Here is a 25,506-nt window from a genome sequence, read left to right on the forward strand (position 1 = left end):
GAGGTGGGATTTAATAGCACATTGAAAAAATCAATCAAAAATCAACACAATTACATGTACAGTAAAATATACGTGATAATTTGGCTAAAATAAAACAATTGTTAAACATTGCATAGCTGACCATGAGAACAAGTCGTCAGTTATATGCACTCATCATTTGTTCCACTAAAGTAACGGTCTGAATGTCCCCTATTAAAGTTTTACTTAGATGGATTGGTGCTCTATTTGGAAACTTTAATGCAATTTATATTATTCTATAAAAGTAGATAATATACTACATGTATTAATAATTATGCAAATTATACAAGTAATGCTATAAGTCCACAAACGAACGAAGTCACTACTACGACATCGTGCCTTGCCACTGTATAAGCAGATGCACACCTTAGTAGACCACATTACCGACCCAAAAAATTCAACTTTAAAAGGCGTGTAATAAACGCGGACTTACAGTGACGCGTAAGCTGAACTTCTGACGTCATACTTGTAACTTGTAGATATCAAAGGGTCGGTGTTTTTGATTTTTTGTGCTGCATGTACTTCACAGCCATTGATAATTCAGTAGAATGGCTGCAAGCGAATCTGTGTAGTTGTATATGTATATACGTAGTATAATCATGTATCTGCTGTGAAATATGTACTAGAACTCGAACGTTTTGAAATCTCACGCGTTCATTTAATTGTCACGGGAAACCGTATTCAAGGCAGATGCATGCAATATACTGACAACAATGACTAGTAAAAACTAACACTTAGATTGGATGTATTACTGTAACATTGACAGACATCAGAGTCGAATTGAAAAGTAATCGTATTCTTAAATGTTTTAAATAATCATTACATCTGCATTATTTTGTTTTAAGTCGTTGGCATTTTGAGAAAGTTGTGACGTTTTTTCCCCAATAACCGGCATAACAATTATCAAAGATGATCGTTATGATGAACCTACTTGAAAATGCGATTAAGTGTGAATCAACCGATTATGACTGAACTGCCCCCAATATTTCTGAGCAAGAACTAGTCCATGAGAAACAACAATAAAGCAACGTAAAACGTATAATGTTCGCAAAATAATCGCGGAAAAAAAACAGTTTCTCTCTAATCTGTACCTTAGCTTGTTAATATTATTACACATCTCACTCGAAATTAAAGTGACAGAGATATACATCCCATAACTTGAACACAGTATAGTACAGACTAAAAAGATGGCTCTAGCCTGGACGTTTATCGAATATAAGAGATTGCCCATTAGTTATTCTGGGTGGAATCACAAAAAATTGTAAAAAGGGTAAATTGAAGAAAAATATATATTTGTAAAAAAAAATCGATAGAAATAAAAAATTACGCAACATCGTGTAAACAATAATCTGTCTCGAAGGTAAGTGACGGGAAAAAAAGTAAGTGCACAGTCGTTCAGTCTTTCTTTTCCCTTCTCAGAATGTGTAATGATCAGACCCTAAATTACAACACACACACAACCATCGGTCCCAATATTCATCGTATTGAATTCACAAGTTGTGACATTCTATTAGCAAACATAATTGACATTCACGCTTCGATGAAAGCCCCAAAATAATAACGTAGTGTCAGTAAAATATAACTGAATTCCTATAATAATGTAAGAACTGTTTCACACAGAAGATAATACATACTTGTATGAAAGCACAGGCCTGAATTCTGATAATTATATGCACAATGATTTGAAAAGAATTGTACTTGACAGTATAGTTTGGACATTTACACTCAAACACAGATGTGTTTATATTCTGTCGAGCAGTAGGAATATATGACACCGCCAAAATAAAACCAAAGAAGACATCATTTTAATGATCACACATTATTGAGGAACACTGTATATATAATTCCTGATGAGTTGACAATTAAAATATGACATGATAAAATGATAATTGCAGCATTGCATTTGACATTGGAGTTGTGACACTGGATGCTCTACGAAGTTTTAAAGCGGGGGAGTCGTCGCCTGCGCATGCGTCAGATGGCCATAGCGTGTCATTGTTTACAAACAAGCGTCTACCCATGAGCCTTTGCGTTTTTAGAGTGTGTTGTTATCGTCGCTTGGGACTCAATTTCCGCGCGTGTGCAGGAGACGACCCACCCGCTTTAATTTCACGATAGTTTGCCTATTGCATTGCTATACTGTGACCGGTCAGTCACCTTGAAGTCAAATTATGTCCCATGATGCATTACAATTTGAAAATGGCTTCGATCGCAGACTTTCCCCGAGACTTCGTCTATAAACCACACAGTTATCGCATTCAAGTCGTGCAAATTGTGTTCCTGCTGCTTATTATTATTATTTCTGAATCAATAGAACGGACACACGCATCAGGCAAGTAGACTTGTATACACAGTTACGCGTGAAATGGAGCTTGTTAGTTTTGATTATACTTTATTTCAGAAATGTACATGCTGTATACATAACCGAAGTTTGAACTAAGTGTTATTTAAAACAAACAGCGTATTTCATAGTCAGTGAATAATCGCATGGGACCCATATTATTGCGCACGGCCCGTCGCGGCAACTACAGACGTTCAAGTACATAACTGCCTGCACTTCATTAAAATTGACCTTTAAGAAGTATATGCTGTTTATAAGGGAATGAACTTTGTAGCTAATTTCTTTGAACATCCGAGCTTAAATTAGGTTTAGAAATGTGAAAAGGAAAGCAATTTGGTACGCATGTTTGTGTTAATACTTAACGGTTATATTCTAGCTGATTATGCTAAGTACCTAAGAAGGGGTACTATTGAGGGGTTTTGCCGACGAGCAAAACTGTGACTATCTTTAAAGGGCGGTGGTCGTCGAGTCGCGTCCTGTTCGATATGGGACTCATAGCGACGTATGCAACGCGTGTAAAATACATTGTTTATTTACATGAACTTCGAGCACGCGCTGCGCGACGCCATCGCTCTTAAAAGAGTCAATATGGGTGAAAACATATATATCTTTAATATTGTTGTTGATGCGGCATAACAATGACCAAATAGAATTTTGATTCATGTTGATTTAGTAGCTCACGGTATCTGTTCGATGAAAAACACACACTAACATATGTGTGTTACATGTGCGATGATTATTATTGTATTCATCAAAGCAATAAGCACACACACACGTGTTAGATAATACCAAGCGTATCCTGAAAGATCTTATATCCGCTACTAAATACCCCAGCGTACCGTTTATAACGAGATGCTGAATTGTCCGAGTTTCGGACATCGAGTTATGAAAACATCGTGTTACAAAAATATATATAGAAACCACACCCACTTTCGCGAACCACGCCCAAATTGTAACTCCATGTTCACTTAACTCTCAGAAAACGAATAATTATTAGTTGTCTGAGAATAACAGTTACAGAACTTCGAGTTACGGGCAACATATATTTCTGCTTTTGTTGAACGTCCACATTTAGTAACTCGAACTTAACAGTTAACTGATAATTAAAATTCAAGTTAATAAATTCGAATGTTAACGAAAACAAAAAATGCATGTTTCCCGATGTGCGTAAATCGAACAATTCAGCATCTCGGCATTTTGGCCTTGTATCTGATAACACTCTGGTTACGTAATTGTAATGTACACAACAATCCCGCCATTCTCAGGGCCGTCAAAAATGATCATGACAACTAAACTGGTCAATGAAAATTGTTCATATAGAATTGCGTTGTGGTCAGTCACTCCAATCATCAATAAACGATAATACATCTATAGCTATAAGATCAATCGAATACAAGCAGTGGCAGTTGTCCTTTGAGGAATACCCGATTTTTGCGAAATACGATTGTCATTAATGCCGTCATCGATGTCGTCTTCATCGTTTGGATGATCAACAGCACCAAGTTAAGGTAGAGATACAGGTTCGTAGCACTTTGGAGTGAAATTATTATTTTTTTTTTTTTTTGCTTTTTATTATCCAAACAATCTTGGCTATAGACTGTTGAAATTTTGTAGAATTGTGAATAGTGGAACATACTCAAAGACGATTTAAAAATATAGATAACAAGTGCAAACATTCTATCTTTTGAATGCTTAGCAAGATTTAGCAAGGCTGCACATAAATAATAAAAAAGAAACACGGTGAAAAAAAGAAATGACGAGATCTCTATATTATGCACTATATTTAACTTTTTACAAAACGATAATACGTTTAAATTTGGAACTGTTACAGCCATTTTAATTATGAGCATTAGCAAACTTCTTACTGAGTAAATGGTTATGCAAATTAGCAATTATCTCAGCTTCTTTTTAGTACACATCCCAGAACTTTAAAAAAAAATAGCTCCTAGACGCTTTGACCTTTTGTTTTGAAATTTTCACAAATGATTGACAATATATGTGTCTTCAAAACGCCATCGGGGCATTGTTTCTGGTTGAACAGTGTTACAACAATCGTACAGACAATTCTGATAGGAAACAGAAGCATGGTTTATAAGCTAATTTTTTTTAAATCACTTTTGACCAAAAAAGCACATTTTTGTTCATAATTCAAACTACAGTATCCATAAAAAAAATACTACCAACATTTTAAAATTTATACAATAAGTTTTCTGAAAATATATAGTTTTGTGGACAAAGGAGGTCATCTTGGTTTTCTTATTAACTAATTAAAATACCTGTCAGATAAACTGCATCTCTATCTTAAAGTAGGTATATTTTGCATATTGAACGGCTGGTTTTCCCTGTTTTCATTCGAATGTCAGCAGATCTCACATTTCCAAAATGTAGTTTTGAAAATTTCGCGCGAGGACAGAGTAGACGTTTTTGTCAGGTTTTTTGTACTTAGCACAATATCTCAGAATTTTATTTAGTTGTCTCTCAGATTGTTTTTCTTAGTCCGACGACGTCTCTCGAAGCAGTGGAATATTTTCGGTTAACCATCTGTGATGGAAATTTTGATGTAATACAACCAGATATTTTGCACGAGGGTAATCCATTTATTTTAGTTAACGTCTTAACCATATGTGATAGATACTTCAATATACTCGTTGCCACAGTAACATATTAACTACTTTGTAGAGGGATTAGTAAAAATTGGTGGTTCTGCTCCCACCTTCTCTTACGAGAAGGCTGTTTTTTTGCAAGTTGTACATTCTTAGAGAAATGATTATACAAACTATAGTCATTATCTAACACCCGGCGTTTTACTCTAACTTGCGAAGATTTGAACATAATAAGTTCCACCAATACGTTCTTACTTTGATAACACTTTTTAGTATTACTGTTGCAACAATGATATTTCACTCATTTAAGGATTACAAAATTTAGGATCATTGTCTGAGAACAAAATGTCCAACTGAAAATCGAGAGCAATCAAGCGTATCTTATTTTTTCGAATTGTAAATTCAATATTCATTAAAGCTCTTGATATAATAAAGCTAAACTAGTCTGTTTTGGCAAGTGCCATGACCCAATCACGCTAGTTTGGATGATAAGGCGATATGGCTATGATTATCGATGTATACTTATACAGCATAGACCACGCTGAACTTCTTCGTTGATTTGTTTACTTTTTCAGACATATTGATTGTGCCCACTGAAGCCTATATAGTTATTGGAGGCAGTGTTGAATTTCAATGTACGATTATGGCTGAAACGGATATCATCTGGTGGAAAGAACTAAGAGACGAAACAGGGTTGATACTTTTACAACCTACTCTGGATTACATTGATATAACAACAACAAGAGCAGATGCTATGACCATTAGTGTTTTAAAGATTAGTAATTTGGATTTAAATCGTGATACTGCCGAGTACATGTGTCAAGACTCGGAATATAGTTTACCGGTATCATTATCTGCCCAATTATTTGTATATCAACGTAAGTATTGTCAATAGGTTAATGATTGTTGAAAGGCTTTTAATGAATGGACGATTTGGCAATTTTCTTAGAATCATTACAAATTCAAATGTGCTTCTAAATTTAATTGCAATCACCTAAACAACACATAATGGAAATTCCTAAATCATAATGACAATGACTACATTTCATATTCTACACCGGTTCATGGTGGATATCACTCTACGTAGCCTGAAATTGGATTCTATAATTCATTCACCAAAGCATTTCACCAGCTGTCTCTACCGATTCTCCCAGCCTAATAGCTACATCATGAGTGATTGAGAAATTCGCCATCTTGGACCAGACTGCAGCACAACATCCACAATATCATCTCGGTGTGCACTGTTCTTTAATTCAATTTCAAAAATATAGCTTGACAACACTTGCCTTTTCCTGCATGGTCCAGTATTCAACTGAAAAGAATTTAGCTCTAAATAGAGCTTTTGTATATATTAATCATTTAATACACAAGACAACTCACATATGTCAACAAGGGTGACATTGCTATTTAACGTAACGTATATATATATATACATTTACATATGGAGAAGAGTCCTTATAAGCAATTTAGTTGTATCTATGATAACAAAAGCTCCTTGTCTATATATTTACTACAACTAAAAGACTATAATAATACTCACTATCTTTGCTGATAGCTTTACTAACATATCAGGTGGCAATAACTAAAAGCTGGCTTACGAAACATAGATAGACTGGGTATTAAACTTGTGTATGTGTGTGTCTCCCTCAATGTGAAAAGCCCACCTAAATGACTAACTTCCACCGAGCTTGATATATTTTTAATGATAGTTAGTTTACCTTAAGTAAACATACATTCCATCTGCCAGCAATATGAACACTATGCAGCTAAATTGATATACTAGTATTTGCCTTTGTTGTAGCACCTTACATCAAAATGGTTACAGAACCCAAGGATCCACTTATTGAAGTTGGGAAACCAGACAATATAGTCATTTACTGTGCTACCAATGGACGAACCGTGGAATGGGAAAAGAATGGTGTTAACATTAATGGCAGTGGTCTGATGGATTTGGATGCCGATGGTGATGTAGATATTATTGTCAATTATAACAATACCTTAAAGATAATTAACAATTCAGTCTCAAATGCTGGGACTTACGTTTGTTATATGGAACATACATTAAATGGAAATAGATTACGAGAGGAACAATCTGTGGATATCGGAGGTGAGTAAGACATTCCTCGGGTTGTGTGAGCAGTGTTATATACTAAGTGATGTTACTTGCCTTAATTCTATATAACTTACAATCTTCATCTTGTATTCTGAGGAGTGTTATCTTCCTTAACTATATGTACCTTATCATTGATTCTTCGGGTGGACTGAATATCATCTGACTTAACTCGATATACCCTAAGATTTATTCATGTAGTAGACAGATGAATGTTACCTGTCCTAGCTCGATAATACTCTAAGATTGGTTCTTCGGGTGGACTGAGGAATGTTACCTGTTAGTCGGGTGGACTGAGGAATGTTACCTGTTCTTCGGGTGGACTGAGGAATGTTATCTGTCTTAAGTTGATATATCCTAGGATTGAGTCCTTGAATGGAAAGATAACTGTTACCTACCTTAACTCGGTATGCCCTTTAATTATTTCCTTGAGTGAACTGAGGACAGTTACCAGCCTTAACTCGATATACCCTAAGATTTATTCCTTGAGTGGACTGAGGACAGTTATCTGCCTTAACTCGATATACCCTAAGATTTATTCCTTGAGTGGACTGAGGACAGTTATCTGCTGTAACTCGATATACCCTAAGATTGAATCCTTGAGTGGACTGAGGACAGTTATCTGCCTTAACTCGATATACCATAAGATTTATTCCTTGAGTGGACTGAGGACAGTTATCTGCCTTAACTCGATATACCCTAAAATTTATTCCTTGAGTGGACTGAGGAGTTATCTGCTGTAACTCGATATACCCTAAGATTGAATCCTTGAGTGGACTGAGGACAGTTAGCTGTCTTAACTCGATATACATTAAGATGGATTCCTTGCGTGGACTGAGGACAGTTATCTGCCTTAACTCGATATACCCTAAGATTTATTCCTTGAGTGGACTGAGGACAGTTACCTGTCTTAACTCAATATACCCTAAGATTTATTCCTTGAGTGGACTGAGGACAGTTACCTGTCTTAACTCAATATACCCTAAAATTGGCTCATCAATGATTTAGATCAATGATACATATTCCTTATTCATATACCCTGGATTTATATTAGTTTAGTGCACTGTAAAGCGCTACTTTCAGCTCAAATACACCATGATATATGTTCCTTGAGTGATCTGAAAACTACAAACTCCCCTCGCTCTGTACATCTCGAGCTGATATACCTCAATGCTTCTGATGTGGTACTTACACTCATTCCATCTTGTTATGTTATAGCTGCAGTAGTGGTGGAACTTGACCAGTCAGTGAGTATGGAAGAAGGTGAGACTGCATACATAAAATGTGAGGCCCAAGGGTATCCAGTACCTACTGTGATATGGTATAAAGAGAGTAACAAAAGTGTAACCCATGAACTTGTAAATGGTACTGGAGATGGGCGTGTTTGGATATCGACAGAAGCGAAACCAGAAATGGTTACATCGACGCTTATTATTATGAGTATGCAGCGCGAGGATAGGGGTGTATATAACTGCACTGCAACAAATGGATACACACTTGATTCTGAAAAATTTAATACGGAAACCAGTATGGCATGCATGCAAATGAGTGCATGTCCAATTTCTGTGCTTTTTTTAACGTTTTTGATAATTTTGAGTCAAATGAACTACCGGTAATACATTTTACGCCATTACCTCTCTTTAAACATTTAAATCACAATAGCAATAATATTAAGACCAATGAATTTCTGTAGTTTAATCAGAAACTGGGCCTTATAAAATGTGTTCAGTTGAACTGATAGACATGCCCTTAATTACAGACACGATTGAGTTTTATTATTTTACTTTCTAGTACTTGTGACATGGACAACATTTCTAGACCCAGTGCTTCTATTAATTTGTATTTTCTTTTTACAGCTTTTCTAACAAATTAGGAAGTATTTGTTGTCATGTACTGCCGTGTTTTTTACACACTGAAAATTTTGTTACTTCTCACATTCAAAATGAACATCTTTTTTTTTCTGAACTATAAACTTTAAAATTAACAGTATTTTAACCAATCAGATATTTAGCATTTTAACATCAGTTACATTTTTACATGATAGATATGAATACATGTATTATTACAAATTGATAAGCTAACATAAGGAAGAACATTAAACGTTTGGACAATTATGTATGTGTATTTTATTATAATTATATCTTTAAAATCAGAATTTGTCACTTATTCTATTCTATTTTTTTTAATATGTAATGTAGAAAAAAACATAATAAACTAATATATTTAATATCTGATAGGAAAGAAGCAGTTATCTCTCTGGAAACTTGACATTATGGAACAATATTTGTATTTGTTCTTGATTTTTGTTTACAACACAGTGATTGCAGGGTAAATGAAAAATAAAATAAATAAATTAGGTGTGAAAAACATGTTGTGAAAACTAAACTAATTACCTAAAAGTTTCTTACAATTTATTTCTTGTCAATAAAAGTTTATTATTTCTTCTTTGGATATCTTGAGTAATTTACAATGTCTTTCCTTCTGATACAACCGTGAACCTTCATTGTAACTCTTACATAATGAACTCCATCCATAATGCCCTTTGCAAAAATCAGTAACTTTTGATCTGGTTGGAATTCACCCACGAGACACGGCTTATGTGCAGAAGCTGATGGCATGTGTTCAGGGGACGTTGCTAGCCCCGAATCGTACATTCCGTCTACAATCTAATAGACGTTTGTCATACTAGTAGTCTCTCACAATTTTGAAATTCATAAATTCAGTTGAAACACGTAGATCGCTACACTAGCTCTTATGCGAATACGACATCGTAGCAAACTAATGATAGGAAATTAAATTCACCAACTTGCAAATACGGCTAAAATGAATGACCTAAGACAGGGAAAGCATTATTTGCATAGTTAATTTCACTTTTAATTGTGTGACAACACGCTTTTTATCAACGCGTTTTTCTTTGACATGTAAACCTAAATGTAAACCTGTAGTGCCTAATGCTAGTTAGTAACATTGCACCCTACAGCGATCACTTTCTAGCTTTGCCCTGAAAAGATACAGAGCCAGCATGCAACATCTACGCAAGGTAGGATTACAGGAAGCAGACTAGTTTTTTTGGTTTTATTTATTTGGACTGAACAACGTCCCCTTCCCCCTCCCAGTGTTAATGCAAAAATCATTCATACTTCCCGATTACCTGCAAGTCATGTGTCTTGGGGGTTCGTCATGAAAAGATGCAACAGTCTCTATATCTAGGGTCTGCTTCATTCAAATCAGTGGTGTCTTGGCAAGGTTAGCATCTTTAAATGAACAATGTAATATTATTCAGTGTAAATACAGTAGTGCATAATGCTAGTTATTATACGAGCGCATTCACTACAAGTTATTTACAGTTGTCTGTTTACTGCTGTGAACTTGACATTACTTGCTATGCTCGATCAGAAGTCGATCTTGCCTGCGTTCGCTTTCAATCAAGGATTTATACGAAATCCTGGATCATGCGATCAAACATTCCCTCGACGTTATTGCTAAAATTCACAAGGCGACCAATGCAAAATGTTCTCTTTGCTATCTACCTACAGTACTCACTAGCTGTTGCAATGGTTTTCTTATAAATTGCATAACAATGATACGGAAATCAAACACAAATTTCATGAAAATCCGTCCAGGATTTCTCGAGTTATCAATTATATTCTCGAAATTGTTTCCTTATAACCCGTATCTGAATCTCTACCAAATAATCCATCTACAAGTTTTGCTGATTTCATGGCAACCAGAACCATATCTCTACCAAAATGTATTCTATTGTTGAATATCACCTCCTGAAAATGTAATTAGGATTGATCAATTTATCATCTGAGTTATAAATAAAAAAAGATATTACTGTATCCATGGTAACTGGGTCTACATCTCTCCACATTTAATGGGCTGGTCTTTGTGTCAAAGATAACTCTCTCCTGCAAATGTCATGAAACTTCGCCCGTAATTGTTTGACTTATAAAAAATCGAATTGCTGGTAACCCAACCCATATCTATAATGGGTTCGTTATTGTCAAGGGCGACTCTCCTGAAAAATTAAAAAAACATCTATAACTTTTCCAGTTATCCTACTAACAGGCAAATCAACAAAACATTTCTACCGAAAACACATTCTCTAGTTGTGGAGGTAATAATCTATAAATAATATAAAACAATAAAATTTTCATATATGTTGAGATTTAATTCAGTAAGTATATATACATGTTTATTCCCAAGTTAATATATATTTTATAAATCCCACTCAATAGCACCAAAGTATAGTAGCAACACTCAGAACTGGAGGTTGAATATACAGCATTTTTTGTAAGAAGAGTATGTCCAGCATGTAGCCATAAAAGGAAGTAACATTGCACCCTACAGCGATCACTTTCTAGTTTTGCCCTGAAAAGATCCAGAGCCAGCATGCAACATCTACGCAAGGTAGGATTACAGGAAGCAGACTAGTTTTTTTTTGTTTTATTTATTTGGACTGAACAACGTCTCCTTCCCCCTCCCAGTGTTAATGCAAAAATCATTCATACTTCCTGATTACCTGCAAGTCATGTGTCTTGGGGGTTCGTCATGAAAAGATACAAAAGTCTCTATATCCAGGGTCTGCTTATTGGCGTTCAATCAAATCAGTGGTGTCTTGGCAAGGTTAACATCTTTAAATGAACAATGTAATATTATTCAGTGTAAATACAGTGGTAGCCAGCACTGCTAGTCTAATTAGTCATCCCTTGATTATCACCATTATGTTAAAAAAAAAAAAAGCATTTTAGTTGTTATGTAGTGTTGAATAACTATCAGCAAAACCATGCAGGAAGCACCACATCTTCGACAGTGGGTAGGGCAACACTAATTCCTAGAATGTGAGATCATTTTTTTCATCTGTGCAATAACAGTAACACATATTTGAAATAGTTAATCTGGAGAGGTAGATGCCACGTCACTGATAGTATGGGCAGGCATGACTAGCAGTTACTCCATCATGGAACACCATCAAGGCCCTTTTGGAAATGAGTGTCAGGTGAACATCACCATGTGGGCGTGAGTATGTTTCTGATAGTAAAACGTTCAGACATAGCACAGTCTCAGTGTCTGGAGAAATCAACAATCCATACGAAGAATATAATTTGGGACAGCTAGTTCACGGGACCTCAGATTCTTTGTCCTGAAGGAGTGGTTAGTTCATAAAGTGCTTGTGTTCACCTGAAATGCAGTGAGCTTGTCACAAACAGATAAAGCAGGAAGCTAGCTGCATCGTTTGGCCAAGTGGAGTAAACAACATCTTTCTTGGCTGGCTAATTAGCAACAAATGCTGCTGCTTACAGTTTGCAAGTGTGCGACAAACCCTTAATACGGGCCTTAACTGCAATCTTGATGTCGCTCACTGTCGAGGGCGTTTTCTCACCTGTCATGTATTGGCCACATAGTGCAGAAAATCGACTAGCTGAGGCATAAAAGAACATAATGAATTAATGTGTATGGAGTTAAAGACCAGGGGATCTGGTATGAAGTATTCCACGTATGAGGATGACTTTTGCGGGACTGCCATAAGGTAATGACTGAAGTTCGCCCACAAGTAGAAACATTAACACATTGCCTGTCAATAGCTTCCAAATATAATAGAAAGGAATAAACAACGTCAGTAAGCAATGTGTTAATAGGTCTATGCCTGGATCAACCACAATTGGTTAATCAAAGACATCGAGGTCTCCCATTGATATTACTTTAGGTACCTATATGTATGATAAAGCAATCAAGCATGTGATATTCAACAGAAATAGGAAATATCACGTTTTACTGATTTTGACAAAAATATGCAACATCAACGTCGAAATTAGAGAATTAAGGATATCATCATCTGGGTTCTAGTTAGAGTCCCAACAACACCATGGCAATCCTGTTTAGAATATGCCACTTGGTGCAATCAAACCTGTTTTACGTTATTCCCTTGATGTGACTGCACTGAAGGTCAAAGGCCTGTGCTGGAACCACCAGGTCAAGTTCTCCCCTGCAAGTCACTGAGAGGAAGTGATTGCCTCCATCTTTTGCAGAGTAGGATACAGTTGTGAAAATGTCCCGCCAATGAACAGATGTTAGGAGGGAAGCAGCTACTGAAGCTAAATCGTTTTCAACTCAAAGTTCTATTGAGTGATCTCCCCATCCCTCATTGGACAAGTCTGTTAGCACTGACACTGTCAGATGCATGGAGATCATGGGAATCCTAGCCAAACAGATGTCCAGGATAGTTTGGCATTTGAGAGAGTTGGTCTGTGGGAATAGTATTCCGGAGAACTCTTGTGTATCTAACTACAAATAGCTGACAACTCTGTAATAATGGGTGACTCAATGATGGAATAAATTAGGACGATGACGCCTTAAAATGCTGTTTCTTAAGCTTCTTACCCTCATTTAAGCATACTAAATAGCAATGGATTTGGATGCCTCAGATTCAGAAGCAATCTTGCCCGCAAATGGTGATAAATCAGGCACAGAACCAGCACCCTAACAATGTGTTCCTAACAATGTGTTTCCCTAGAAACATGTTCCCGGGCAGATTTAAAATTTGAAGCAATAGTCCGAATGCAGTGGAAATCATCATGAGATATGCAGTTTCATTCCAACTGGTGTACAAACCTCATGGTAGAAGGATATGTGCAACTATGACCTTTCAGGTGAAAATCATCATCAAAAGGAGCATTGACACTTGACACAAGCACAATTAACTATTAAAGTGTTCAGTGTAAAAGTAGGCACACGTGAAAAACAGTTTGAAAAATTAGTTTACCATTTCTTTAGACCTTGTAGCTTATATTATAAAATTATTTGATTTCCCCACCAAGTATTCAGCTGGAATTCTCTTCTATGTGGTCATTTAATTCATGGAGATGGTTTGTTTGATGGTAAATACTGACAAAAATGTAAACTGTTCCTGAATATAAGTGTCATAGTCGCCATGTAAATTTTATGTAAACATACATACAGCATATGAAACCCACATCGAACAGGAGGTGATGACTGTGGGGACTTTCATAAATGCAATATTTATACACCTATTCTACATATATCCTTATACTGTTATACAGTGATGTAAAGGTGTCTTCTGGTTGCAAAGCTATTATATCGATCTGCATTGATTCACTTCTGCTCAGATATAGTTGATTCTGTATTATAGGCATCCGTGTTGAAAGTTTAAAATATTTTCACTAAGGGTACTTGTCTTTTGTTTCAAAGACAATAAGGTAAAACCATTCATTTTGAGGTCACTATGTTGTGAATTCCACAGACTTCTTTTCTTTGAAGTTGACTATTTCCCACTCACTTCCACAACATCTTTCTCAATAAATCTCTTGATTTCATTCTCAGTAAAGTCAGCATCTCGAAGAACTTCTTCAGTATGCTGACCAATTACTGGATCAGGCATTGACTGGTGAACTGCTGGTGTATCTGACAACAAAGGCGCTGGCCTGGGTTCAAGTTTTCCACTATGACTCGGAACGAAGGCTTCTCTTGCAGTGTTGTGTGGGTTTTGTGTAGCTTCATCTAGAGACAAGACTGGAGTGACACACGCATCAGTGCCATCAAATACTTGGCACCATTCAGATTGCGTCTTCTCGGAAAAAACTTCTGTTAATTTATCTTTCATTGCAGGCCATTTTTTAATATCGAGCTGTGTGCCTGGCATCTGATCTTCTGTGAGACCAAGGCCTGGAAGAAAACAAGTGGCTTTTTAGATTTGGTTCGCAAGAACATACAAAGCTCTGACTCTGAGTTCAGATTGAACTGTGGGAACAATAACGATACTAATTATTATGTTATTTTGTTATTATTTATACTAGTTATTTTGCTTAAAGTAATGCAATTTCACTTTCTAGGGGTTATATCCAAATCTATTGAGAATCTATATACTGGTAGCTTCCCACTTGATGCACACCACACCATACCCATAATGTACAAGACATTCTCTTGCTGTACACCATTCCACAAATACCTAGTCTATGAGGGGTTCCCATTCACAATATGCCACTTAACTAATGCTTAGAATCTATGAGGCGATCTACTCATAATAGACCACTTGATCAATGCCTAAAATCTATGAAGTGTTTTACTCGCTGTACAAACGTTGGTTCATGTATAATAAGTTTGAATGGAATTAATCAATGCACTGCTAAGAACAGGCAAAAACCTAATTTTCATCCATTTTTTGAATTATAAATGAAATATTTTGACTCAAAAAGACAGTCTTAATAAATGTTATATGTAATTGTGTCTAATTCATTGTGCATTACCATTATGTGAATTTTGAATTGAATTGGTCAACACACTGCCAAGAACAGGATAATATCATTTTTACCATATTGTTGGATTAAAAATGACATATTTTAACCCAAAGAGAGACCCTCTAGACTTTGATTGTGGAATTGTTTATACCAGGTATCAGCATATGTAATGTATTCACTTATATGTGAATTTTATATGAAATAGGTCAATGCAAGGCCAAAAATGAGACATGCAGATACCCAAAACGAAATTGACATGCATCTTTTAGTCATACATCTATGTTTTTGAAAATCGGTCAAAACGTTTCAGAGTTATGTCTCCCGCACTTATTTTCAGCCATTGTGCATGGTTTAGTTAAGGTGGTAGGAGGGGAAAAAATGAGTAATAGTGTAATTATGATTAGGACTTTCCCAGCCCGCTATTAAGCATGCAGATATGGCAATGTATATGTTTTCAAAAAGCTGAGATATAGGAGAATACGTATTTTTCATGTTAATATTTGCTCAGGAGATTAAGTTATGGGCATTTCATTGAACCTCCTAAAAATATGAATTTTACGCAGGATTGGTCGTTTCTCAATGTTCGTTTATTTTATGAGTTAAATTTTTTCACTGTTGCTTCATAAACCAGTATCGGAATTTATATGTGCCTCATGCCTAAAACTATATGAACTAAATTTCATGAATGTGTCAATGATCTTTGGGTCTATGAAACATCATTTTTTAGCACATTTCGCATTGAATAGATGATGTAATTTGTGCATCGTAAGCGTAAAAGAAAGTGTTGAAAGTCCCTTTGTTATGTTAAACAGCTATGATATGCAGTGATGTTGCGGAACCTGTGTGTGGAACACTTCCAAGCAAGAAAAGTAGATGTGTGCTTACGCAAACGTCAGATAAAATCCTGCCTTTCTTATAGGTTGGCAGCTCCCAATTCATGCTACTTATTAGCATAATTATCACCCTACAAACATGGTACATCGCAATGAACATCGCCATTTAAAATATATGTTTTCCTGCTTAAAGACTTCATCTGAGCAAAAAGTACAAGTGTATCAAGTTTTTTCAAGGACTTGCCTTTTAACAGGAGGGCATAGAACTGAGGTTCTATTGATCCAACCGCCATGTATTTACCATCCTTTGTTTTGTATGTGTCATAAAATGGCGCTCCGGTGTCTAGTAGATTTCTACCTGGAATTTTAGTTGGCCAGGCTAACTGTAGATCATGGGAACGCCATAACCAACTGGATACGTATGCAGCACCTTCAGTCTGTCAAAATATAATTAAGAAGAACTTACTGGGAATAAGAAATGAGAGACTTAATTAGCACATCTTTATTATTATTATTCAAGTACTGCAAAAACACATTTTCAGTACAATGGATATTATCTACTTTACACTCATTGTTAAAAAGCAGACTCACATTAGATGTTCAAAGAAGTTCAAATAAAATATCCTGTTTCTGACTGAGTCTTACACATTTATTCAAGTCAAATCTCATAGGTCTCACAAATTTCTGATAAATTTTATACTGAAAAGGTCAGGTAAGGTCAGAATTTATATCCGAAAAGAGTACTTGTATAGGGGGGATGATATGCAATTGACATGTTACTGTAAAATATTTTATTTTAGCCGAAATTAATTTTCGCTGAATAGACTTTTTGGGTGTTTTGTATGGAATTTATTTTCACTGATTATTGACAAGTTGTATGTAAAATAGTATAATCAATGGATCATTCTTTCAGCGAAAAAAGCGAAAATTAATTCCCAGCGAAAATAAAGTATTGCACAGTAGTTCAATTAAACTAATTAACATACACAGATTAAATGGAAACTATCAGATATTCATCTAAACAAGCATGTACCATTTAAACTGATTAATTATTAAGCATAATTTGGGGGTAAAGAATATATGTAAAACTATGTACCAAATTTTATTCAAAACCAGCCAGTAAGTGATTCTTGACATATCGGCGGAATAAGAGACAGACAGACAGACATACATCAGTAAAACACTAGCTCCCATTTGTGCTTTACTCACACAGACGCCAATAATGATGCTGACTCACCATACTTGCGTCAACCACCTGACCACGTCCTGTCTGCTGCCTCTGTATCAAAGCCATTAGAATTCCCATCGTGCATAACAATCCACCACCAGCAAAGTCAGCCAGTACATTTATAGGCGGGGTTGGTTTTCCACCAAACCGTTTCATCGTGGATAAAGCTCCTGTATAAGACACATGGTCACAAGCGATTTAAATATTTTATAATATCTAAGATCTGCTTACCATTTATTTGTTACATTGGGTCTGGTTAGTTCATTTATTCTTTGTATCATAACTCAGTTGTTCAAGCTATACCTGTATACATATATAATACTAAATTGCCTCCGACGTTTTAATAAAATGCAACACTTACACAACATGTATCATTTCTGGATTTTTTTTTGGCAGTAATTGAACATAAACATATATAGTCCTTGTTGTTTTCATCAAGTTTAGTTTTCAGTGAGTTGTAGGGAGTCCTTAAGTCAGTGAATTTAATTAATATTTTCATGACTGTATGGGGTATATTCCGTATGGATTCATAGCTGTCACGAATTACGTTTTGTCCCGAGTTCATCAATGTATATGAATTTCAATAATATTTTGTTAAATTCCAATGAAAAAATGTTCAATACAAAACTAAAGATGATACAGTAAAATTTCAGCATAAAACTGCTTATTTGTGAACCCCCTACACCACAACCACCTCTCTATTTGCTTGTGGATTTTTTTCGTCAGTTCTTTAATTGAATCACTATTGTAAAGGACATGGAATTATCCTGTTAAATACTGTTTTTTACTCATCTCTAATGTTCTAACATCTGCTAACCTTCAAAACAGACAATTTTCACTCAGCATCCTTTGCCAGCATTTACTAGGTGTGTGGGTCCCCCCACAAAAGTCTGGAAAAATTGTCTTTGCGGTCAGTTTGATGACGTTGATTGGCTGGTAAATATAGAATTATGCTAATTCCACTGTGGTGATTTTCTATACAAGGAGCTTGCAGTTATACATTCTCAGTGCATGCTGTATAGTCTTACCAAAGATTGATAAATACATATATATTTCATTCATTTAATATTTATTAAATATAGTCTTACCAGAGATTGATAAATAATTGATGTCATGTCCGGCCATGTTTACGTAGGGACCAGACTGACCAAACCCGGTAATTCTTGCATAAATTAATCTCTTATTGTCTGTCATCAAAGGTTTTGGTCCTAAACCCATTTTTTCCATCACACCTGTAAAAAATAAAAATGATATTGTTTTGTAACCAATATGCAGCATAGAGAAACTTTTGAGGAGAAAGTAAATTGTAAAACTTTTTAAAAATGACTACAATCCATTTTGGTTCTCAATAATACCAGGGGTAATAATGATAATAATACAATGACAGAATCTCACACCCTCCCCGTGGCTTTCATTGCGTATGGAAGTTATTTTCACGAGTGATGCGGTGTATCCTGCGGCCGTACTTTCACAAGCGAAGCGAAATAGTTTGGTAGCCAATGGAAATAAGAAATATGAGAGAACTAAATAATATAATATTCATTATTACATATGTACTGCAGTTTATTTTGATTCGTCCCTGAAATCAAAATTGGTATTGCAAATGAGGTCTGAGAGCAAACAAAGTAGTCCCTTCAGGAGTACCGTTTTTCGAAATAAACAATATTTAGAAGTACGATATTTTCCCCTTGGGGTACATGAATATACTTGCCGAGTGAAATGAAATTTGAACAACAGTAATGGTACTTTTAGGCAGTCACTTATTTTGAGTCAAACTAATTTGCATATCACCCATGCAATAATGTTTTTGGTATTTTCACGGTCTATATGCAAATGAACATGGTATTTCCATTGGCTACCGAACTATTTTTATTTTGTAAACACATTTTCGTCTGCTATTTTTATACGGTTCAAATCGTTCAGCAACATTTTTGGCATGCCAGGTGTACATCACATAAAATACTATGATTCTATGATTGGGAGAACTTAATGTATGTTGATCACCCGGAAATTTGAGTTATATAAACCTTGAAGGGCTTTGCTCGTGAAAGTACGGCTGCAGGATACACCGCATCACTCGTGAAAATATCTTCCATACGCAACGAAAGGCACGGGGAGGGTGTGGGGTTCTGTCATATTACACAATAAATTTGAAAGAATACATCACAGCAACACACATGCAAAAACATGTGTGATTAGGTAAATAAATGAATGGCACCAGCACCAAGACAATGTAATACTATTATTATTATACATTTTTCCTCCCAGGAATACATCATGGGAATGCCAAAATCCAAAACATTTAGAACTGATTAAGTAAACTTCTTTGTGTCGGGTCCGGTCAAACCCTGGGGGCAGCCATGTTTGTTTTTTATTACTAGAGGACATTTACTTGCATAATCATTCTATATTTGGAATTCGCGTTTCCCAATATGGTAGGATGAAAATACCCTGTAAAATACCGCAAACTTACGGCACGCTGTATCTTATGGCGTTACGGTGATTAAAACTGCTTCATAACAAAATTTAGAAAGGTTCAATAGTTTAAGTTGTTTTGATGAATTGAATAATTGCTCCATTTTTAATGTGTTTGGTCTAAAACAATAATAATTGTTTCCTTTTTGTATGGAAAGCTGTGCAGTCAAACAGAAATTCATCCCCCAAAATAGTTGCCAGGGCATAATGTACATACTGTAGAATACTTTATTTTCGCTTGGAATTTATTTTCGCTATTTTTGCTGTAGGGATGATTCCGTGAAAATAAAATCCAGCGAATAAACTTTTTTTTCTATATTTCACATTAAACTCATCAAAAATAAATTCCATACAAAACTCCCAAAAAGCCTTTTCAATGAAAATTTATTCCAGCGAAAATAAAGTATTTCACAGTATTCTATTATATGAGTAGCAACGTTTTGATAACGACCCGTCATAATAGGTGAACTACGATTACGACATCTAAATTTACATAATTGAATATGGTGAGCTGGATCAAGGCATAAGAGGTATTGTGAAATAGACAGTGAACACCAGACTTGTCAAGGATTTCCTTGATTTTATTGATACCTTTGTCATTTAAAGCTTCCATACATTCTATGAGTTAGTTTATATGATTTGCTATGAATAATACTACTCCAAAATTGCAGCATTCTGTTTTCACCATATATCATACAATTTGCACTACTTTTGTTTCATTTTATTTACAAAATTTCAGGTAAAACATTTCTATCTGAGAAAAGTCAAAATGACCCGATATTTCACAACCATACAATAAAACAGAGATATTTATTTGATTGATTCAAGCTGTATGTCAATTGGTAAACATAATTTTCTTGGCTTCATAAGTAAACTAAACATGGCAGGCCATTCCCGATTAGCCTGCTTGTGTATAGCCTTATTAAATTTTAAATTTATTATATTTAAATATTGTGCCAAGATAAACATAATCAAAAGTTACTTGCATATTGGCCTCACCAAATGTGTACACAGGATATTTTTTAATTTTCCCAACGTGAGAAATTAATTATCTTACTTTTTTTCTGCATTTACAGTTAAATGCCATTTCTTGCAGTAATAATTTTCTAAAATCAATGAAACATAAATTGGGTGGTCATTCACAGACAATAAAAGTAGAGATGCAAAAGTTATCACTTGTTTTATTTCAAATGTGTTACATATAACAAAAAGTTTAGACAAAGTCATCAATTTTAGTTTAGTTTTCACCCAGTATATTTAAAAAAACTACAAGAAATGCAAAATTGAACTTTTGTCATCAAATCTAAACATAATTCTGAATTAATAACAAATTCATGACAATCATAATTACACATTTTATATCTACACATAATTTTTTTACTATAGGTTAGGGAACAAAATTTTGAGATGAAGAGAATTGGTAAATTGCTCATCATCTTCACTGATGTTTGATTTTTTTGTTTTCAAAAAGTAGTTACGTAGTACCGTAGTATAGTTACTGTACACTTTTAGCATAAAAAAAACACATTGTCAAGTCAAAAAAATTGGATGTCATGTTTCAATAATGGGAGGCTGTCATCAGAATTGGAGCATGTGCACATTCAACTGTTATGTTCTTTATATCGACATTGCAAGCACTATAGGCATTATATGCAGTGCTTAACATCGCTAACCAGTATTTTATTGACACAAAACCTATAACTATGACCAAACTTTACACTTTGTTTTTTGACATTTACAAGCTTGCCTGTAAATTCTAGCTGTCACAGCGTGTTCTATTTATTTATAACGCACGTGGTTGGTGTCTTTGATTGCGATTATTTTGTATTTTTGTTTTCAAAATGTATCACTCGCTGCGTTTTTTTGGTCACGTCTCGCAACTGAGAAAGTCCAAGCTGACTTTTTTTTGGCTGTAAAACTAAAAGCCCTCAAAGACGGATTCGTCAGCATCATTCACAAATACTTGAAGGGCGTCTGTGATATCTTCACCTTCAAACTGTCTTTGTCCAAAAAGTCAAATTCGTCATCTTCTTCTCCAGAGTTAGCTTCCCCAGCTAACACCTCTTGAAGTTTGATGTTCAGTGATTTACTTTCATTGACTCCACCGTTATTCACATCAGTTTTCGTTTCCTCAACGGCGGTACTCACAAAGGTAAAGGGTGTTTCCCAAGATAGGACGACATATTCAATGCGGAAGTGTGAATTATAAACAGACCGGAAAAGTCCGGTCAAAGCAACAAAAAGACGACAAAAAGACACTTTAAAGCCCCGTCATAGCCATAACAAGAAACCACGTGGGGTTGTTTAGTGTCTGTCAATATTTTAGAACACCACATTTTCATTGGTCGAATAACGTAGAAAGTGTCATTAATTGAAACAAATATTACAGTCTGTTGACAGTGATTGATCACTGTTATCATCATGAGAAAAAAAAGTTATCCGCAATGTACTTGCTGTTGGGGAGCCACACTACGATAGCTTCCTTTGCCGAGATGCCAAAAAACTATCCCGCTACCTTAAGTACTTTTAAAACTGGTCATTGTTCAACCATCCATCAATTGTTTTATAAGCATCCTGAAAGCGCATGTGCAGTTACGATGACCGTGTTAATACAAGATATACGTTACCTGGTCTATAAGAATCAATCAAAACATCTGATTTCATGCTTAGTCGTTTAACAATATCCAGTCCATCTGCAGACTTCATATCTACGGCGATGGACTGTTTGCCTCTAGCTAGTCGATCCACTGTCATTAATTGCTTTGTTCTATCAACTCTGATCACTTTAGCACCAAAATCAGACAGCATCATGCCTGCCATTGGAGCCGGGGCCAACCCGGCCATTTCTAAAACTCTAATACCAGCCAGTGACATATTTGTAAAAAAAAAATATAATCTGCAAAAAAAAAGTATAGCCATCAGTCATCATAATACTGGTTCCTATCTGTGAGGAATGGAATGATGATAATGACAGGAGAAATATGAAAAGAAATAAGTGACATGACACTGCATCACGTCTACTCCGCTTTCATTGGTAATTTGGTGAAAATTAGAGAATAATCAAAAGAAAATCATCAGAAAAGGGATGTTGTGCGCCAGTCATTTGCAATTCCCCCTACGCACACCCCATACCTGTAACTGAAGAAAACATGGGCAGTGGCTGTTTTAAGGTTGTAATCAGAAATGGTCATTGGGCAAATTGTGGAATATAAAAATAAAATTGATGGCCAGTTGTTTTATTATTTGCCATCTATATACATCTGTTTTTTTTTTAACTCATCGAAAAGCAGGGAATGTAATGTAGTTAGAACATTTCCAAGTTTTGTGTACTATATATCTACTAGTATACGGTATATATATATATCCCTGCAAAGTGCAGGCTTGGGGTGGGTTAGGTTTTCTGGGTCGCAAATTACTGGTTGCAATTATCTGTGGATTTGGAGTTGCATACTTCTGTCGCTGATGTTAACACCAGTGTCAACAGTTAATGCTGGGTGTGGATTGAAAATGTCATCATCAGTGAATATATCAGGAAAACACTGATACCGCTGCTTAGAAAGTCATAACTTTAACTTTATTGACATTATTCATTTTGAATAGAACATAGTCCAATCTATAACTAGATAACAATTCCTAAATACATAAACAAAGCATACTAAAACAGTTTAACAAAAGGGCTTGGAAGAATCAGGGAATTGATAATTACTGTATCACATTATCATACTTTCTTTTATAAAAATGCCAAGCTGTATTAATGTGGAAGTGTTGCCCATAATGTATTTAAATTTTGAATCTTCATCCATCAAATGGAAATTAACAGTTTTATTTTTAATTGAGTCAAACAATTTGCTCCTAATTGTAATATGTTGTGGGCATTTCATAACATAATGGAATTCATCCTCAATTGAATTTGTGTTGCATCTTGTACAGATCCTGTTTTCAACTTTAACCTTCGATTTTCCAACGTACTCATCATTGCCTCATGGACTAAAGTATTTGTTTTTTTTGTGCTTGTTCTTAACCAAAATTTCAATAACATTTTTTTAATAAATATTGACATTGGGTATCTACCTAATTCTCCTCTTACTGCTAGATTGGTGGATGATTTATGATGATTTATCTGTAATAATAACTTACATAATTTTGGATTTAATTTTTCCACTGGTGTTTTGTCAGTATATTTTTCAATTCCCCAAATTTCACACCCATATGTTAGTATTGGTCTAATGACATGGTCAAAATTATTGATCCATGTGTTCACATTAATGTTAGTAGATGTGGTAATAATTTTTCTAATATAGAAGAATGCTTTAACAGCTTTTTTGTACAAATTTACCTTTGCTAAATCAAACTTCCCACTTGGTTTAAATTCGAATTCCAGGCCTAGATATTTGTAATTTCTAACTATATCTATTTCTTCATTATTGTAATAAAAATTGTAATTACTATATAACAATCTGGCATTTTTATTAAATATCATTATTTTTGTTTTGGCAGTGTTTACGTCTAAATTCCATTCATTGGAATATACATTTAATTTATTAAAACATTGTTGTAATCCCTCCTCAGTTTCTAAATACTAACACTAAATCATCTGCATACAGTAAACAGTTTAGTTCTTTCTTTCCCAACTTTACTGGATTACATGATTTATCTAACATATGGGGTAAATCATTTAAAAAAAGATTAAATAGGGTGGGACTGATGTTACATCCTTGTTTTACACCCCTGAGTGACTTAAAAGGTCTAGTTAATCCTCCTTTTAATTTTATACTGTAGTTTACATCTTCATACATGCTTTTGATTACATGATAGAAATTGCCATTGATATTGTTTCTTAATAATTTATAATACATCCCTTTACACCAGACACTGTCAAATGCTTTTTTAAAATCAACTTTTTTATTTTCTTGTGCGTTTCATTATTATTGATGTATTTATCTATAATTGTTTTTAGAATAAGTAAGTTATTTGTTGTTCTACAACCTGGTCTGAAACCAGCCTGGCATGGGTTTAAGATCTTATTGCACTCAACATAGTTATGAAATCTATTATTGAGTACAGATGTAAACAGCTTAGCCAGACAACTTGAGAGGGCTATATCCCTCAATAATTATTCGGAATATTTTTATCACCCGATTTGTGCAATGATTTAATGCAACTTGTACACCAACTATCTGGAAATTGTTTAAGTGTTATAATGGTATTAAAAAGTTTCATAATTGGTTTAACTATGGCAGATTGCCCATATATAATCATTTCATTGGTGATTCTGTCATCACCGGGAGATTTCTTTTTTTTAATTGTTTAATTGCTTTAGTTATCTCATCAACAGTAATTTCCCTATTTAATTCTTTATTTGTTTCATTATTTTCTAATGCCTTAATTTGTTCATCTAAAATTGAATCATACAACAGTAAATTTCGCGGAGACAAATAATCGTAATATTATTAAATTTACCTCAAGAACAAAAAGCGTCTGCCTCAAAACCAATTCAACTTAATCAAGCGCCACCCAGCTGTCTCCGATAAACTTTGACCCTAAAGGTCACATGAAACAAATATCTCAGTTAGTAATCAAACCCAGATATTATCAACGCATCGATTTTTTAATACATTTTATTAGATACAATCATTTTTA

At 34.9% G+C, this 25,506-nt stretch overlaps 2 protein-coding genes across 2 annotated transcripts; one reads left to right on the forward strand and one right to left on the reverse strand.

Annotated features, from left to right (window-relative positions):
* The first annotated feature begins 5,547 nt into the window (after positions 1-5,547).
* Positions 5,548-9,523, forward strand: LOC146735111 (follistatin-related protein 4-like). Its single transcript, XM_085506771.1, has 3 exons — positions 5,548-5,840; positions 6,764-7,069; positions 8,291-9,523. Exons 1-3 carry the CDS (start codon positions 5,606-5,608, stop codon positions 8,686-8,688), a joined length of 939 nt encoding a protein of 312 aa, XP_085362897.1. The 5' UTR covers positions 5,548-5,605; the 3' UTR covers positions 8,689-9,523.
* A 4,292-nt stretch (positions 9,524-13,815) lies between these two features.
* On the reverse strand, positions 13,816-25,386 carry LOC100375694 (alpha-methylacyl-CoA racemase-like). The gene is made up of 6 exons (XM_085506772.1): positions 25,327-25,386; positions 22,494-22,762; positions 18,480-18,623; positions 17,401-17,561; positions 16,408-16,600; positions 13,816-14,758 (listed from the first exon to the last, which is right to left on the reverse strand). Exons 2-6 carry the CDS (start codon positions 22,738-22,740, stop codon positions 14,358-14,360), a joined length of 1,146 nt encoding a protein of 381 aa, XP_085362898.1. The 5' UTR covers positions 22,741-22,762; positions 25,327-25,386; the 3' UTR covers positions 13,816-14,357.
* Between the last annotated feature and the right edge of the window lie 120 nt (positions 25,387-25,506).

This window comes from Saccoglossus kowalevskii, chromosome 13 (genome assembly GCF_978046115.1).
Source record: "Saccoglossus kowalevskii chromosome 13, keSacKowa6.1, whole genome shotgun sequence".
NCBI lineage: Eukaryota > Metazoa > Hemichordata > Enteropneusta > Harrimaniidae > Saccoglossus > Saccoglossus kowalevskii.

What these genes read in the sequence shown, in the direction of transcription:
- LOC100375694 (XM_085506772.1), bottom strand. Translation starts at nt 22,740, where the DNA reads ATGTCACTGGCTGGTATTAGAGTTTTAGAAATGGCCGGGTTGGCCCCG. An exon ending in GATTGATTCTTATAGACCAG is followed by an intron (nt 18,624 to 22,493) that starts GTAACGTATATC and finishes TATTTTTTACAG; the next exon opens with GTGTGATGGAAAAAATGGGT. An exon ending in CAATTATTTATCAATCTCTG is followed by an intron (nt 17,562 to 18,479) that starts GTAAGACTATAT and finishes TGTCTTATACAG; the next exon opens with GAGCTTTATCCACGATGAAA.
- LOC146735111 (XM_085506771.1), top strand. Translation starts at nt 5,606, where the DNA reads ATGGCTGAAACGGATATCATCTGGTGGAAAGAACTAAGAGACGAAACA. An exon ending in CCAATTATTTGTATATCAAC is followed by an intron (nt 5,841 to 6,763) that starts GTAAGTATTGTC and finishes CCTTTGTTGTAG; the next exon opens with CACCTTACATCAAAATGGTT. An exon ending in ACAATCTGTGGATATCGGAG is followed by an intron (nt 7,070 to 8,290) that starts GTGAGTAAGACA and finishes GTTATGTTATAG; the next exon opens with CTGCAGTAGTGGTGGAACTT.